Here is a 19168-nt window from a genome sequence, read left to right on the forward strand (position 1 = left end):
TTACATTTCTTGAATGAATTTGTTGCTGCAAATATGAAATTAAGATCAAGAATTGGTAATCGTGTTATTTCTCGTTGATCTGTGGTCAGGCATATTCTATTGGAGGAAGGTAAGGAGATGCATAAAAGGGATGATATTTGGACTTTTCCATGTTAGGATACTTCCATGAGGACCATCCTCAAGAATTTAGATGGTTTAGGGGTTATGGGAGAACTTAGGTCCAAAGTGTCATATCAAACTATATATAAACCTTCAATGTTTCAAGATGTTATATTGCTACTTCTATTTTTTTAAACTTTTGCGGGCAAAAAGCATGGATTACTTGTATGTTGCAATCATCATGGTTCTCAAAGAGCGACCTTCAATTTCTCAATAAAAGAAGAACTCTCATTTAAATCAACACAGCCTCAACATTTGATTATTGCCTATTGGTGGATGTTATATTCTTTGTACCCTATATAACTCTATCTTCTTTTAAACCTTGATTATATGATTCTTGAAAATGATTCTTGGATGGGTGGCTTTCAAGGATTATCGAGACACAAAATTTGAGTTTAGGTAGAAAGCAATGAATTATAAATCAAATATCTGTAATTCCGTATTTTTTGAAAATTGAAATGCTTGAATCTTTGGGCATAACTCATGAACAAGTGGTCCCTCTTGTGAAGATTAAACAACGGATACTAGCTAAATTGCTAGAAATATCTCCAGTCAGCTATTAACTTCTGTATATTTTATAAATTTCTATGTTCTTCCTTTTCTAAATAACATGATCCTTGAAAAAAAAACCCACCCTTGCATAACATGATATTCTAATAGGCTACTAGGAGAATAGGTTGAAAACTGATGAATCTTCATTTAATCTTGTGCACAAGGTTCTAATTAAATCCAAAAACTATGTGGAATCAAGCATGTTCAACTCTCAGTGTTTCAAAGCATCCTATTCCTATTCAAAGAGCTTTCTTTTTGCACATAAATATTCTTATGGGCTGATTGGTAAGTATAAATGGTATTTCTATATTTTTTCAGCTCGAGGGCTTCGATGATTTCACACTTGCATCATCATGGGAAAGGTACCTTCATATTTCTGTCTTGCTATACATGTATACAGATCTCCTCTTGCATGATTTTAAATTAAATAGTTTCTCTCTTATTAGTCCTTTTCTGCGAACAGATTTAGTGACTGCTTAGTTTTGAATCATAAATAGACTAACCCTTTGATTTTATCTAGATTCATATCAGAAATAGAGGCTGTTTGTCGACTCTGGCTGGTTGATGGTCCAAAGAATTTGATGGTATGCTTTTCCCCCATCAGCAACTTTGTTTGAAATTCAAGAGCCTTCTCTTATTACTTATTTTTCCAACCATCATCTTCTAAGTGAAGTTGGTTTTGTATTTGAAAAATCTATACTGCATACTCTGGGAAAATATCATGTACATTTTCTCTTATACATAGCCTGCTTATGATGATGATACAGATGACCTCATGGTCCCAAGTGCTTGTTGCCCATCTCTCCCCTGCATGTCCATTTCAAGACAGCCATAGAGCTGACGTCTTGTTTCTCTCTTGTGTTCCAGTTTCTATTAATTTTTTCCCCTTTAAATGGGCATCTTCCTTGCATCTTTTGATTTATTGTTGATCGGAAGACTTTTCTTTGTTTATTTTGCATGTTCAATTTTTTATGTTCGTCAAAAGTTCATCTACAAGTTTGTACGTTTTATATCTCTATTGACATTCTGAAAGTTGCGAAGATGCTTTCTGACTCACAATCAAACATAGCTAATAAATAAACTCTTCCCATGAGCCTGCTGTTATCTTTGATTAGGCCACAATTACTTGCTTTGAGCAATAATATGCATCCTGCAATAGATACTTGACTTTATACTTAGTAGTAGGAATCTTTCCATTTAGGTTTGCATACCTGCTTTGGAATCTTTCCAGAAGCATTTGCTTCCTAAGTGTTTTCTTATTTTTTTAGAGACCTGCTTCCCCATACTGGCACCCCACCCACTTCTAGGAGCTAAAGTTTTATAACACATTTGAGCTATCAAAATCATGAATACATGTCATGCTAATTGATGATAATGGAGTTAGCAAACATCACCTTCTTCTCTCGGCATTTAATTTAGTACACAATTTCTTTTCTTTTCTTTTTTATCTGAGATGACACTTTGTCAAGGGCTCAAATCATTTCTAAGAAGACAAAATAAGGACATCAAAGGAGGAGGATGTTTTGGGGTTTAAAATAAAATATGAATTTGAGAACTTAGAATTAATGGGTTTGCATAACCAAAATAGGATTTCAAGATCAAAATTTTCAGCAATTTAGAATTTTTATCTTTCAATGAACATGTTTATTTCTTTATTATCCAAACCTCTAAAGTAAAGCCTGAATAGGCACCCATGGCTCTTTTCTGTTGTAGCAGATGAAATCTCTTAACATTTATATCATGTTTCTCATAGAAAATTTGAGCTGTAGAGGCTTTTGCATTGATACTCCTATTTACATAACTGTCAAATTCTCAATCATAATTTCATATACATAATTATCATATTTTAAGAGGGCATGCCTTTACACAATGGTAAGGTTGCTTCATTATAACTTAGGTGGGTTCAAAACATGGAAAGAACTTCTCTATATACGGGGGTAAGGTTGTATACATTTGGCCATCCTCAGACCCCACAATATGGGGAGCCTTATGCACTGGGATGCCCTTTTAGTTATAATCTTTTAAATGCTCTCGAACTATTTTGTTTGAGCCCTTTTGTATAAGGCTAGTTAATTTTACTTTTAGTGCTTGTCTTTCAGAAGCTTATGTGAAACCATGTTGGAAATCTGAAATTTGTTATTCGATTGCTAACATCTGGCTTATCTGCTAGTGCTTACTTCCTATATAAAAGCAAGAAGGGTTTGGTCTCCTGTCTGATAAACATTACATCTGGCATGCATAGATCATGCTACTTTTATGATACCCATATCCTGGCAACCATATAAGATGTATGTAAAATCAATACATACTGTGTCTGGCCCCTTATATTATCTGCTTGTGCAGGAAAAGAGTGCAGAATCCGTGGGCTCTCGAAAAAATTTATATAAGGTCAAATGTGAATTGAAGTATGGGTTAAAATTATATTGCATGGAATATTACTTTGAGACATCAAGGAATGGTAAAATAATAAGCTTATTGAAATGCTTTTTTTTTTTTCACTTTAGATATTATAAATAAGAACACAATTTCACCAATTTTGGATTTTGACTAATGCAGGCAAAGCTGCACATTGGGATGATGATTTGCACGATTTACAGCTATCCTTTGGAGTAGCTGAGTTTCTGGTATATGTTTTGTTTCTAATCTTGAATGTGAATCATCGCTTGCTTGATTCTATGATCCCTGTGTATATGGTAGTTCACCAAAGAGAAGTTGTTCTTAATATCAAAAATGTGGGAACTGGCATTGCATCCCATTTGTACCTTTATCATAAAATTGCTTAATAATAGGACGATTGCAGTTTTCTGGAGTTTTCACAAAAAAGAAAGTTCCAATTGGGAATTGGAAGAAATCATACTTCTTTTTTACAGCTTTCATTTTCTAGCAATACTTGGGAATAGTTAAATAGTTGACAAGTACCCAGTTTCTTGAACTAAGACTTGTTACAGGAGTGCTGAAGCAGATTTTTTTTTTTTCTTTCAAAAATAGACCTTCTGGGAAAAAGGGGATGGTGGAGCCTAAAAAGTGCATGTAGAATATAATTTATATAAATGAACTCATCTGGTTTTTAAATTTTAAAGAATTCTGTTGCCCTTGTGGTTCATAAAAACTAAATAGTTTGATACTAAATTTACTTTTTATGTATTGATAGCGGATAAAGATAACTGATATAAGAGTAGATGAAGCATTAGAATGAGTATTTGGCCGAGTGGGAGTAGAGAAATTTGGGTGTGGGAATGGCACCCTATGTAGATCATGGCTGCTAATATTAGCACATTTCAGATAGATTGCTCGACCCATGTTGTTCCAATCACATGCTGGAACCCAGAGAATGCGAAATCTTGGATCATGTGCGCCAAGATACAACAAAATGAAGAATCTCCTGCCTCTTTGCTGTAAATGTCATTGAAATCAATACAAAAGCTAAAAATTCATGTACTTTCGATGTAAAATGAGCTTTTGTTAAGATTTAGGTAAATCCAACTTTCGATTTCAAAAAGAAGTAATAGGCTTACATGACTTCAAGAAAATTTAACTATTTCCACTAAATTCATAGGTGTTTCTTTTACATCTTGGAGTTTTACTAGACTAGAATAAACTAATTTATAAGAAGTTACACTTCCATGTTGTATGATATAAATTTCCTTTCTTTGCATCATATTACCTCAGGAGGTGCTGCCATCTGTAATGACTTTTTTCTTTATCCAGCTTTGAATATGACCTATATCAGGTGTGTTAGGAAACTCGCAAAGAGTTTTTTGGTGATACAGTTGATATAAGTTATCTGTAGGTTTTGGTTAAATAATGTGCTTAAGTCTGATGATTTACCCTCAGTCTTATGATCTTATCGAAGTGCCTGGTTTGTGGCACATGTCTGTTGGTTAGTTTGAGCAGTTGAGTGTAATAGTCCGAGCAGCTTCATTCTATAGAAGCTTACTCACCAGTGGCCTCTAAGGAGTAGTAGTTTGAGCCAACATCCTGTGGACCTCTTATTATCTTTAGGTTGATCTCACACTATGCGGCAACACCACAGCTTCTTGATTATAATCCAACTACTAAACTTTATCAACTAATCTTATTATCTTTAAGTTGATCCCGCACTATGTGGCAACGCTTCAGCTGCTTGATTATAATCCAACTGCTAAACTTGATTGACTAAACTTTATCATTCATGAGTTTCATTCATTTGGGGTTACCAAGTATGATGCAGTTTCCTCTTCCTGCAGCCTAATAAGACATGCCTACATTCCATGTAATCAAGCTCCAACTTTGTCATATGCAAACTCCATTTCCTAATATGGAGTTCTCTCCTCAGAAAATAGTTCATCTTTCGTATTGAGATGTAGCATGTGTTCTGAATTATCAGCCAGCTTCAAATAGAATGGCAAATGAGATGACTCGTGTAATGGATCTTACCTCATTACGTAATTATCTCTTTTCCACCTTAGGGTGTACATTATAGATTCTTTTTTAAATATATTTGTACCTGCCAATTTCAGATTTACTAGCAAGTCCAAGTTTATGTCTGTTCGGGAACAAATTCTGCTCGATTTGCATTTGCATGACACTCACTTTTTAAAATTCTTTACTTTTCCGTGATGTTATTTTGCATTCACGTTGCTATTTGCCTCTCTTCTCTCTCTCTCCCACCCTTTTCTGTGCTTTTTCAATAGCTTGTTCTCCATAATTTTCATCTTTACATGGTTCTACTATATTTTCTTTTATAAGGGTACTAGTTTAGTTTATAATTATGGATATGTTCTCTATATTGCTGTCGGATAGTGCATCCATTGATTTTGGTTTTGCATCCACTATCAGGTCATTGCACCTCTAAGTGCTAGTGGTGTGGTCCTTGATGCACCTGAATCAAGTAAGCTTTTAAGTGCTGTTGCAATCGCTTTATCAAATTGTGGCAGGTGAGTTGCTTCATGAAAATTTATGCTTCCTGCAAGGCTCTCTACTATGTTTGTAATTAAACAATTACCTTGATCAGTACAGAAATACTACAGTAGCTAAAGGAGTAAAAGAGGAGGACAAAAATAGTGTATCTCAAGTATGTTTCCAAGTCATTTATATAGTGTGACGTGAAAGCCTTTCTACCATGTATTCAAACAATTAGCTTGATAAAAAAAATTCATAGTTGATTTTTGAGAATAACATATTAGTTAGATGAGTAAGAACAGAAAAGAATGCAAAATGGAAAAAATCTTAATTGTTAATGGAGAACTACTATATAGGTTAGGAACATTTTCTTGACTCTTTTTCCAATTCCTATTTTAGCCTTCTCTTTTTATTCATTTCCCAGTTCTAGTCCACTACGCCCAGTATTTTCCCGAATCTTTTCCAATTCTTGTTTTAACATTATTTATTTATGTATTTCCCTAACATGCCACATTTTCTCTCCAGTGGCTGCGCATTCGTCGAGCAGTAGGAGTCTAATATGACATCTTGTTTTTATCCTTCATATCATGGTTCACCGCACTGGTACATACCACCTTGTATTGGGCATACCATACCATACCATACTGAATCGAGATTTGGTACGGAAAGGGAGGTACTGAATCTTGGTACACTGGACCAACCCTAGTATTGGGTATCCCAATTCTGTGCCAGCACAGTACTAATATGGTGTCTGGTATCAAGATAGTAACCCTTGCTCCTTATTATCCCAAGCTAATTTTGCATTTCGTGTTTTTCCTAACGTTCTCTGGATCTTGTAGCTTCTTAGATCTTCCCAATGCTTTTACTATCAATTTTGCCTCATTTCTTTAAATCTCTTTCCTAGCACAAGGAAAATTGGTGAAAGGCTGTGCTGTAAAAGATAGTGGAACTATGAGGGAAATAAAAATTTATGGAGGGTATATCTAGTACACTACCTCAAAGTTTCTATATTTCTAAATAGTAATAAATATCCTATAGGACCTGGTTTACCTTTCACAAGGTGTGGTTTTGGGACCCACTCTTGGAATCGGGAGTGGAGCCCAATATTTCCATAGTTCCATAGATGGTCCTTGCTTGCCCAAGGGACTGCAGTCTTGCCACTTTCTGGGTAGTTTATTCTTCTTTTTTTTGCTTCCTAATTGTAAAGTCATTTGAAATTGCCCTTCTTGATTATTCGTAGTATTTTTCATTTTGGACATTATTTTAATGGCACTCGTTGGGTGTATTTTTTATTTGTTGAGGTTTAATAGGAAGCATGTGGTGGCTAGTTATAATCCCTCCAAATAATAAAAGTTTTAATATTTCTTTTTTTTAAAATGTAATTAAACAATATTTGCAGCTACATTGTTTAAGGTTTTAAGATAGGACAGACATAAGTCCAAGTTTGATATATAGGATATGCTTCGGTACGTGAAAATTATTCTAGGCCATCCATCTTCATGAAGTAAACAACTTAAATTTTCTATTTAAACAATTATGACTTATCGTGACACCAAGGTACTGGTAAAAGATGTAGATATGGTCTGTCATATCATCTCGTATTGCTTGGTATGGGGCGTACTATACCATACCAGAAGGAAACCAATATAAAATTCAACTTCAAATCGGTACAAACCTTGTATCGCTCCATACCGAGGCATACCGAGATAAAAATTGAGAAAAATGGTTAGAGGCCTATTTTTGTATAGGGTGCGTATCGTACCGTACCAAACCGATAAGATATTGATACGGTATCCAGTATCGAGATTGCGGACCTTGAATTTAAATATATCACTCATAACCTAGATTAGGTCACAGTAAGGTTGGCCAAGCCAGACCGAACCGCTCGGTTCGGCCCGTACTGAGCCGACCTGGTGGGGTATTAGGTCGATTCGCTTATTGTATTCGGGATAAGTCTCGAACCGGCCGGTTCCATTTCAAATCGACGCAAACTATCCAGTTTGTACCGAGTTGGGCTGGGCCTCTCTCCCTCTTTCCTTCTTTGTTATAATGAGGTGTCGGGAAGGCCCAAGAAGTTTCTCAGGCCTTCCCAATGTTCATTTTATTCTGAAATTCTTCCCCTTCCCCCTATGGCAAAAATCATACCAATTCATCACGATTGAAGAAAGATCCAAGCCTAAATAAAGTGTGCTTCCTCCTGCCTATCTCATTCATTCTCTTTTTTTTTTGGCTCCAAAAAATAGCTCAAAATTTGCAAAACAAGGAGAGATTATGCCAAAATTTTTAATTTTGGCTTGATTTTATGACATGTTGTACATCTATAGATGATCTACACGATGACATAAAATTTTTTGATTTTTGGATTATATATATTTAAAAATTTAAAATATATATTTGGATTAAAAAATAAAAAATATAAAAAATAAAACTAAAAATATATAAAATCAGAAGCGTGTTTAGGGGCATGCAAGCTACTCTTCAGCAAAAATATTTTTTGAGGTAAATAAAAAATATTATCTTCATCGTAAATAAAAAATAGTATTATGTATTAGATAAATCAGATGTATTTTTTGAGGTAAAAAATATTATCTTCATCGTAACAAAATTTTGCTATTTTTAAATAATTGATAAATCTGCAAGAATGGAACATCAAAGAAAAATAAGCCATTGGTTGGGATCATGGACAAATTCTCTCGCTTCGGCACCATTGGAAGTGCAACTGGTGCAACACAGAGTTCAAGGGAGGGGAGGAGTAACTAGATTGAAGCGGCATTTAGCTGGTGGTTACATCGACGTATCTATATGCCTGAAATACCCACAAAGGTTCGGCAATTGATAAAGCACTTTGCTGATTTCAGAGCAGCAAAGGAGAGGGTTTTCAAGAAAAAGGCGACGGTGGACCGCCGAGCGGCCGAGCCACCTTCCTATCACTCCAGAAAGTCAAAGAAGGTGTCCGCTCCAGACGACGAGGAGGCATAGATTCAGGCTGCCATTCAGGCGACCATAGATGATCAGTGACAACAGAATGAGGTGGCCAGGCATAGGGCTTGATTTGGGCTTTGGTTCTGCGAGCAGCAAAGCAGATTTAGAGTTCAGGAGGACCTTCTCATTCAGAAAAGCCGTCAGCAGAGGCGATGGCCGTCTTGCATTTATGTCGACGGAGAATTTTTTTCTACTAAAAGCTCCCAGCATAGATGCAATAAGACCATCGCATTTGCTGACGGTCTTCCCAATTAAGAAGGTCCTTCTGAACTCTAGATCTGTCCTGCTCATGGAATGCCGTACCGGCCCGTACCGGCCGGTACGTACCGGTCCGGTCTTAGACCGGTACCGGAACAACAAAAAAACGGGTATTTTCCGGTTTTTTATCCGAACCGGCCGGTTCGCACCGGTACGATTTTTTTTTTAGAACCACAGCGCCGCGCGCTGTGGTTTTTGAAACCACCGCGTACCGGCCGGTACATACCGGACCGGACCGGTACCGTACCGGTCTGGCCGGCCACCGGTACGCCGACCGGTACCGGTACGGCGGACCTTCCTGCTGCTCACAGAATCGGAGCTCAATTCGTAGTATAAGGGCCCAAATCGAGCCCCATGCCTGGCCACCTGATCTTGCTACCACTGATCATCAAGGCTCGTCTGAATGGTAGCATGGATCTGTGCCTCCTCGTCATTTGAAGCAGATGCTGCCTTTGACTTTCTGGAGTGATAGGAAGATGGCTATGCCGCTCGGCGGTCCATCTCCGCTTTCTTTTTAAAAATCCTCTTCTTCGCTGTTCTGAAATCAACGAAGTGCTTCTTCATCAACTGCCGAACCTCCTGTGGGCATTTTTGGCATGTGGATACCACTTGCTAAGTACTGCTTCAACCTGATTATCCCTCCTTCCTTGAACTCTGTATTGCACCAGTTGCACTTTTAATGGTGCCGACCTGAGAGTATTTGCCCATGATCTTAACCGATCCTAGCCAATGTTACGCTCTGTCTCCTTTTTCTTTAATGGTTCTATTCCTGCAGGTTTATCAAGTATGTCAGTTTATCAATTATAAAAAAAGTAAAATTTCGTTATGATGAAGATAATATATATTTTACCTTAGAAAATATATTTGATTTATCTAATACATAACACTATTTTTTCATATTCATTTATTCATTTATATATTTTTAATAAATTTTAAATTAAAAATATATTTAAATACTATAAATTCAGAAAAATATGTTTTTTACTTCAGAAAATATTTCTAAAATATGTATTACTTACTACTCATTTTTCAGATTTTTTGGTATTAACTATATATTTTTAATCATTTTTAAATTTAAAAATAATTTTTAAATATAAATATTTAAAAAATTAATTTTAGCTCAGATTCATGTAGAACCCAAGACTGGATGCTACATATATTTTTTTAGGCCCGTGGGCATGCATTAAAGGTTATTTATTTCTTATTTTTTTCAAATTTAGGCTTAGGCCATTGCACGTATGATCGTATCAAAATTTGTATAAATGGACATCAAATTTTGCTAGAGTGTAGCTTGCATGCTCCTAAATATGCTTCTAATTTTATATTTTTTTAAATTTTATTATTTTCTTATTTTTTAATTAAAAAAGAATTTTTATTTTTTAAAAAATATATATAATCTAAAAATTAAAAAAAATAATGTCATTATGTAGATCATCCATAGATCTATAACTTATCCTAAAATTAAACCAAAATCAAAAATTTTGGCATGATCTCTATTTATTTTGAAAATTTCGAGCTATTTTTTGAAGCCCTCTAAAAAGAGAAGAAATGAGATTGGAAAGAGGAAGTACACCTTATTTAGGCTTAGATCTTTCTTCAATCGTGCTAAATCGGTGTGATTTTTGTTAGGGGAGAAGGGAGAGAAATTTAGAACAAAATGAATGTTGGGATTTGGGAAGGCTTGAAAAACTTCTCGGACCTTTCCAACACCTCATTATAACAAAAGAAGAAAAGGGGGAGGGGGCCGGTTCTGAACCGGCTCGACTCGGTGCGAACCCAATTGGTCCCCTATCGGGTCGGCTCGGTTCCGGCCGGGTTGGGACCGATCCCGAATACAACAGGCGAACCCAACTGGTCCCCTATCGGGTCGGCTCGGTAGGGGCCGAACCAGACGGTTCGGTCTGGTTCGGCCGACCTTGGGTAAAAGCAAGGTCAGCAGAATCGTCCCGAATCGAACAGTTCTGGCTTTTTCGAGCCATACTAGTGGCTCACCATTATGGTTTTGGCAATGAAAACGAAATCCGTTACCAGAATCGGAGAAGGAGAAGGAAAGAGAGCGAGCGTGGGAGGGAGGGCGAGGGCGGGAGGCCGGCGAAGGCCGCGGGAGGCGAGACTGCGGCCGGTTTCTTTGTTTCAAATGAAACAGGGGTCCGGGTGCGGCTGAAATTTTTTTACGATTTTTAAGTGAAGTCAGAAGGCCTCCGCTTGCATCCACCACCCTCTTCCTGCATCCACCACCCTCCGTCGGGCCCCCTCCCTCTCTCCACCTTCTCTCTCTCTCTTTTCCTCTCTCTCACAGTCTGCGTGCTTTCTTCTCCGTCGGTATAGGCCCGGTATGGCCCGTACCAACTCGTGCCGCCGAAAAACCGGTACAGTGCCTAGTACCGGTTCCGCCGACTTGGGTAACAGAGCTTTAGATGTTGGAACAAATTCCTGATTACATATTTCTTGGGCATTGGTTGATAATTTTTCTGATTTTACTGACTTACAACATCTAGTTTGTTAACTGCCAACCTCCAACTATGGATGATTACTTAGCTTTTATTTGCAGTAATTGGCCGGCATTTGTTCCAGTGCATGATCCTTCTCGAAAAGCATACATTGGAATCCAAAATATGGGCACAATTTTTACAAGAAGGTTTGATGGTGACCGTATTGGTAGCCAGGTTCCTATACGGCTCATGCATCTGGAGGGGCTATATGAGTTGTTTGTCTCAAAATTTGTGAGTTCTCCAAACCATAATCTGTTCTTGTTTCTAATTATTTATTTCTTCTGTTCAAATTGTTTTGTATATGGAGAAGGCTAAATCTCTTAATAGGGTTTGGCATATTTACACGAATTGATAACTGCAATGAGAAATTTTATTGTTGCTTGTTGCCTATATGTCCTATTGAATTTAGAATTTTTTTTAAACTTCTGGAAAATTGGACTGTATAATTATAAAAATTAAATGATGGATTTTTTAAATATTTAAGTTTTTTTTTGCACCCATTATAGTGATTGGTCTAAGTGACAAGAAGTTGCAAATTTTAAAAATAATTCAATTTAGCGAGGGCAAAGAATTTGTATTTTGATCAAAATTTGTGATGCCTTTTAAATATTTGCACTTCAACAGTATTCAATCATCAGTTTAGTGTGCATTGTTGCTTTGTTATCATGATAGCTTGAGAATCAAACATGTCTTTTAAAAGGTATGTTCGTTGTAGCAGCATCAACCTGAATACATGTAGACGTGTTTATGAGAGTTTTATTTTTGTTTCATCAGGTCCATGATGTCTAAAACAGCTTCTTATTGTTGCAAGGAAGCTGAAATTTCCAGAATTATATTTTGTGCTAATAAAAACATACAACATTTATGAAAGCTCCTGATGATTTGAATTTTATTCTAACCGAATTTGTTTCTGCAATTGCAAATTCTTACATCTGTGCAATTTGTGTTTGGAGGCTTTATCCTCAGTAGATTTCTCCACAAGCTGTTTTAAAGTGCGCTTCACAATGAAGCTGACATATAGAACACCTCCATATGATGATGATGAGATAGAGAGTGTAGAACGTGAAGCTAAAGAACCAGGAAGAGATCCTGATGGTTTGAATCTTATCAAAACACAATGGGATGATGATTGCCCTTGGACAGAGTGGTATTCCGCTGAGGATCCTGTTAGAGGTATTCTTTTCCTCCCTAAGTAAGATTATCTAGATACATACAGCTTATCTTATGGAGTCAACTTGCTCCTAGTTTTGTATTCTCAACTTGCTCCTAGTTTTATGTTCTCAATCTTCTCGAGTCTCAGGGATTTTTCTGAGGCAGTTATTTATTCTCCACGGATTTCTTCCTTTTCCATTAATCACAAAAGAAACTTCTGAGGGATGCTGTTTGGTATACTTTGTGATTATACTATTGCTTTTCTCTTTGAAATATCGATATTGCTTATAGAATGTAATATGCATGTGCCGTTGCTACTTAATTTGATGCCTGAGATATAACTTGGATGATTTGATGCCTTATATTGCAACTGAAGTGGCCATTCCCCTATTATAACCTAAGAGCTGGTCCTACTTAATAAAACTTATATTCTTGTAGTGTGTTTTAATTCCTAATCATCTTACTGTGAATAACTTTTGCTGGTTCTAGGTAATTGTGGAAACTAATTCTACAGCTCTTTTGTGAAGGGGTTTAATGATGATTGAAATAAACTCATGTTTATTTTTAGGTTTTGAGTTGATTGCCGTGTGGTTAAGTAGGACATTTGAAGGTTCTCTTGAGATGGCAGAACTAGAAAATGCCTCATCTTTTGATGCTGAAAAGTGGCTTATCTATCCTATCGTATCTCCAAATATGTAAGAATTCACTACCATATTGGATATGTATAATCTAGTCATTACTGTATTGTAGTATTTGTGCTGTTTGTAATTTTCATCTCACTTTGAAGTTGCTCTCCATATATTTTTTGTTGCATAAATTATGATCATGTGGGTTAATTTTCTATCATCAATTTTATATTCAGTTTCTGTATGTAGAATTTGGTCATCTCTCCTCATTCATCATCATGAAATCTTGCAGTAGTTTTAGATACTATTATGGTATCTTGTTTTTTTTTAAGTTATTCTTCTTTTTTTTCACCAAATTTTCCTTGTAGAAAATTGGATATTACACAATCACATAATTTACAGCTACTTGTATGCTTTATGCATGGTAACTGATAATGACAACTTGTCAATGGTGCCAAAAAACTATCAGTCTATGCTATTTTTCTTCATTCTTGAAAGAAAAGGCATTGACAGGTCGATCTCTAAGATGAATGAAAATCTAACTGTAATAAATTACATATGTAAAGCTATACAAGTTTCGTTGTATACATTGCAAACAGTATAGTGCAATACTTAATGACACTGTTCATTTCTTGGTCCCCATTCATGATGTTCATGAAATTTTATAGGGTTTCAGCTGTTTGTGTGTATGGCATACAAATAGAACACCATTTGTTTCATATTTCTGGAAAATTGCTGTTTGAAGTATAGCGTGCATGCATGGACAAACGCACATTCACTAGTAGTGGGCCTTGAACCTTTGAGTAATTGTACTTCACTTCTCTGGGAACCTAGATTTAACCATTACCTGGTTTTCCACTTACATATTTAAGACAAGAATAGTATATGAATTTGGATCTAAGCTGCTTTTGTGGGCATCCTTATAGTTGATTTGACATTTTATGTCCAATTCCGGTAAGTAGATTTTTACTAGAACTTCTTATCGAATGCAATTCTAATATTGTGCTGTTTCTGCTATTCCTATCTGGTGATTCATTGTATATGTAGCACATTGTTATTAGATCCATTATATATGTAGCAAAGGGTTATTATTATATTGGGCTTCGGGTTAGGTGACTTGATATTCATGTAGTAGACCTGTGGTTTAATTTCATATTGCAATCACTTTATTGCTTTAGATATTAATTGTGTTATTATAGGCCAAGTATTTATTGTAGGCTAGTGAATTGTTTACATTTGTAAATCATTCCGTCATTTCTTTTTCCTATTGAAGCTAACCTTTTATGTTTACTAAAGCTTTTTAAGATCCTTACAACATCAATTCAAGTTTATATTATAATTCAATGTCTTGGTTTTACCTCAGATCCATCTCATTATTCTTATTGTTGTGATGCTTATTTCATGTGCCTGTGCTATTTTACTTTCTAATCCACAGCTGAGCAAGAAAACTTGTGTACTTACGCAGCTTACAGCCATTAGTATTGTCACTAGATCTTTCCCTTAAGATTCAAAGACAGTGACAAAGGAACCCCTTCATTTCATCTATTCACATTCTTTTTTTTTTTGGGTTAAATTATCCATAAGAATGTGAAAACAATAACCAATTTGTCTTAGAACTACAATGTGGTATTTTTGATTATTGACTAATATTTCAATGGTTGTATTTTTTAAGATTTTGAAATCTTTTTGTGCAAATATACTTTCTGTTTTGTAAATTATTATTGCATTTATACACTTTAAAATCCCTTAGTTGAGGATTTTCTCTTTGAAAAGTGTAAAGTTTCATGTCGCATTATGTTCACCTCTATATATGCCTAGAATATTTGTTTTCTTGGTTTAGTTTTTTGACTACCAGGTCTTTCTTTATAGGCTTGATGACTCTGTAGGAAAATTTGTTGGATTTGCTTCCCAACTACGCCTTTTAGTAGGTGCATTGGATATGTCATTTGAAGCTCAATTTTTGGAAGATTTTTTGTCAGGTTTGAGTCGTTTGACATTTCTATCTCGTTAGTTAACCTTTTTCCTCTCTCTTTAGATGATATACGCGTAACATAAATAGATATTATATTCCTAATGGTAATATCTTTCTCCTTTATGTTAGACAGCCGAAAATCCAGGTTCTGATATTTCAAAGTCTTCAACTGCCATTCCTCCTCCAACAGTTCTTGATCGTGTTCTTAAAGAACTTTTCCATGATGGTATTCCTCTTCGTCTGCCAGCTACATTGAACATTAATTGCTTGTTACTGCTCTTATGAAGCTTTAATTGTTCTTTTCAATTTGCTACTAGATGTCATCATTCATTTTTAACATTCTACATTCAGTATGTTGGGCTCTTGTTGGTGCCTTCCATGCCTGTTTTTTCTGAGAAAGTTGTGTTGTTTGTGGGCACCATGTTGATGGCCTTTGTTTTGATGCATTTTTCATATTAGTATTTGCTTTCGTTGTAGGAGAAAGTTGCATTTATATTGCAAGGATAAAGAGGCACAAGGTTTCTGTTAGTCAAGAAGATATATGATGCGCTATAAGAATAACATGGATGTTATGAAATTGTTAGCGATTGGAGAATCTGTGAGTGTGATTAGGCTTAGTTACTCGACTTATTTGATCACATCCAACAATTGAGATTGTGTTCCTGAATTTCTTAGAGATACCCCATCATAATGGTAAGAAAGACTGAGAAAAAGCTTAAACCAGAGTTCCCGCTTTTGCTCCATATCCTAGAGGACAAATGAGAAAATTACCGCCTGTTTGGTTGTTTAGATAGGTTATCCTCTGGATTTAACTAAATTAAACATATAGTGGAAGAGCTGAAGGATGTGGGAAGGCAAGAGTTTGGTGTGGGAGGACGAGTTTTTCCTAATTAGGAACACCTTGTAACAGATAATCCCTAATAATCAGGATACAGTAAATCACCTTTTAATGGAATTGAATATCCTTGTTTGTCTTGGGATTATTGGTTCCTGGGCTGCTGGGACTGAGATTTCCCCCTCTCCTACGACCACCTTGTCCCTCATATTCACTCTAAACTAGGTTTAGCCAACTGATAAGTTATCAGGGCATCCAAACAGCCCCTACAAGTTTTATGTATCACATGACAACTACAGGGTTCGAAGATTTTAGAAGCATTAATTTTCTCTTTTTTTTCCAGGTCAAAGTTGCTCGAATACTAGTTTAAAAGGTTGGTGCTTGTTTGTGCTGGCTGAAGTTTTGAATCTGTTTGATGAGGAAGGGTAAAAGTCGACCTTGATTTGTTCACAATGTGTGCACTAAGGTTTGTGATCACCACTAGAGTTCGGGGCTTGGTGAGACACATCCTTGGATAGTAGATGCGTCTCCAGGAGATTACGAGCATCAGTTTCTTTCCCGTGATGATTACCTTGAGGTTCATTGACTGCAAGTATTTACTCAGAAAAGAAAGAAAAAAGAAAGTTGGTCGGAAGCATGGTCTGCTGAGCCAATCGGAGCCAACCGGTTCAGCTTGTACCGTACTGGTGCTGGCCAAAAAAAGAAAGTTGGTCGGAAGCATGGTCTGGTGAGCCGACCGGTTCAGCTTGTACCGTACTGGTGCTGGCCAGCACCGATACGGTACAGCCACAAAATTCGGTTCCTACCCCTTTGGGGTCGGAACCGAACGGCTCCTACCCCTTTGGGGTCGGAACCGAACGGCTAGGTAAGAGAACGGCTCCTTGCCTGTACCTATGCGAACCGGTCCGGTTCGCACCGGTACAAGCCCGGTACCGGCACCGGGGAAGAAGAAGAGGAAGAAGAGGAAAGAAAAGGAAGAAAGAGGAAGAAAGAAGAGGAAGAAAAAGAGGAAGAAGAAGAGAGAGGAGAAGAAGAAGAAGCCTACCTCCTCCCTCGGGCCGACGAGGATCACTCGTTCTCCGGTACGGTTTCGGCCCCTTCTTTGCTTGCGGTAGAAGGGGGAAGAGAGAAGAGGAGAAGAGGAGAGAGGAGAAGAAAGGAGAGAAGGGTCGGGAAGGAGAGGAGGAGAAGGGTCGGGAAGAAGAACAGGAGAAGGAAAAAAAAAGGAGAGAGGCCCGCGCGCGGGGGCGCGGGTGTGAGTGGGGAAACGTGTCCCTGACTTGTGCTTGCACACATTCCACACGGTGCAAACCGCGCATCCACGCGCAGGAAATCGCGCGCGCGGTTCCCCGCACGGGTCAGCGATTTCCGTAATGCCACTCTGTGGCCGAACGAGGACGCGCACGCAAGGTCCGCCGTACCGGTACCAGTCGGCGTACCGGTGGCGGCCCAAACCGGTATGAAATCGGTCCCGTACCGGTCCGAACCGGTCCCGTACCGATTCTTCAACAGTAAACTACCGGTACCGGATTCCACGCTGATCCGGTACCGGTCCCAGGCCGGACCGGTACGTACCGGGCGGTACGGACCGGTACGGCAGACCATGCGTGCACGCGTCTGTGCATTTTTTTTAAAGCGGAAACGGTTCGGTACTGGTCTTCACCGGTACGTCGGTTCGGTCGGTTTTGCGTACTTTGGTCGGAAGGATATATTACATGCAATATATTAATTATGTAGGGAATGCAAATCATTGAGAGAGTCAGAGATTCACTTGCCTGCTAGGACAGGTGAAGGGAGGTATCTTTGTAAAGATCAAGATTATTCATCCATCTGCACAACCAAGATTCGTGCAAACGAGGAGATTGGGGGGTAGGGTGGGGAGACGGGGGCTTTTCCTCCACTGCAATCACCATTGGTGCCGCCTCCCTCAACGGGGGGCTTCGGCTGTCGGAGATCCAACACTGCCAACGGAGGCGAGAGGGTGCAGGGGCTATGGATGGTTTGAGCTTGAGAGATCGGGGCTTGGTGGGGTGAGAATGGATCGGGGTGGCCGGATAGGTTGAACTATGCCACTCTGGAGATCATTAGGGTGGAATTCGAAGCCCGGGATTGAGATATTTGGGGAAATTAGGGTTTTGGAGGTGGGAAGCCTTGGATTTTGGGGAGAAGAGAGCGATTTGCTAAAGTTGAGGGGGAGTGGCATGCCAATGTTGTCGCAAGAGGCTCATCGGTGCTACCGCATGTGCTCTCCATTGATGGCAACATGGAGGAAGAGGAAGAAGAGAAGAGGCAATTCGAAGGGAATGATGCTTGCATAGATGTTAAAGAAACTGCCATGATCCAAATATTCATCCACTTGCATAGATCTCAAAGCAACTATGGATGATCCAGATATTCATCCGCTTGCGTAGATCTTAAAGCAATCACGGATGATCTAGATGCTCATCTGTCTGCATGGATCTTAAAGAGATCAGTGGATGATCGAGATTATTCATCCACCTGCATAGATCTCGAAAAAAGCTAGATATTTATTTGTATGTACAGATCTCCAAGCAACTGCATGGATGATTCAAATATTTTTCCGCCTGCACAGATCTCAAAGTGATTAGTGGATTTCATCCACCTATGTAAATCTTGAAGTAATCCAAATATTCATCGGTTTGCATAGATCTCAAAGCATATGTGTGGATGATCCGAATATTCATCTCCTGTACAGATCTCAAAGCGACGATGTGGATGATCTGGATTATACATTCACTTGTATAGATCTTAAAAAGATGTTGGAATAGGCTAAAAGAGACAGAGGGCATTTTCGTCATATGAAACAGTGGACTAACGTTGTCCGCTGGTCGGGGAGTCAAATGACCAGTTTGGAATAATCTACAAACTTGAAGGACCTGTTTGAAACTTTTTTAAAGCCGAGAGGTGTCTTTTAGATTTGCCCATTAATTTTCCCTTGATTGAAGTGACTGAGAAGGGTTGTTTAGTTGGGAAATGAGTGAGAACAAGAGTAAAAGCCATTCTGAAAATTATGGAGGAAAACTTTGGAAGAGTGGCATGGATAAAATGGAGAAGTGCCTCGAATCATGATATTATAATGATGCTTTCTAATGTATGGATCATAGAACTTTTCACTAAAGAGGGCTTGTATAAAAGCAAGAAGGATAGGTTAGAAATGAGCGCCTTAAAGAATTGTGTGAATGACACAGCTGAGGAAGTTAACGGAAGGAAATGATATGCGTGTCTTAACCTAGGGGCT

The 19168-nt window shown here is 37.8% G+C and overlaps 1 protein-coding gene across 4 annotated transcripts in view; it reads left to right on the plus strand.

The window, feature by feature from the left end:
* Positions 1 to 19168, plus strand: part of LOC103717474 (Rab3 GTPase-activating protein catalytic protein) — a 38383-nt gene that overhangs the window by 551 nt on the left and 18664 nt on the right. For all 4 annotated transcript variants that reach the window (XM_008805879.6, XM_008805880.6, XM_088702420.2 and 1 more), the window contains exons 2-11: positions 1030 to 1073; positions 1232 to 1295; positions 3055 to 3169; positions 3268 to 3335; positions 5530 to 5627; positions 11384 to 11555; positions 12278 to 12497; positions 13045 to 13171; positions 14972 to 15081; positions 15208 to 15300. In XM_008805879.6, coding sequence (XP_008804101.4) covers positions 1030 to 1073; positions 1232 to 1295; positions 3055 to 3169; positions 3268 to 3335; positions 5530 to 5627; positions 11384 to 11555; positions 12278 to 12497; positions 13045 to 13171; positions 14972 to 15081; positions 15208 to 15300 — 1111 coding nt within the window. The remainder of the gene's footprint in view (positions 1 to 1029; positions 1074 to 1231; positions 1296 to 3054; positions 3170 to 3267; positions 3336 to 5529; positions 5628 to 11383; positions 11556 to 12277; positions 12498 to 13044; positions 13172 to 14971; positions 15082 to 15207; positions 15301 to 19168) is intronic.

Source organism: Phoenix dactylifera, chromosome 8 (assembly GCF_051530095.1).
Source record: "Phoenix dactylifera cultivar Ajwa chromosome 8, Ajwa_hap1_PhDact_Kaust_v1.1, whole genome shotgun sequence".
Classification (NCBI taxonomy): domain Eukaryota; kingdom Viridiplantae; phylum Streptophyta; class Magnoliopsida; order Arecales; family Arecaceae; genus Phoenix; species Phoenix dactylifera.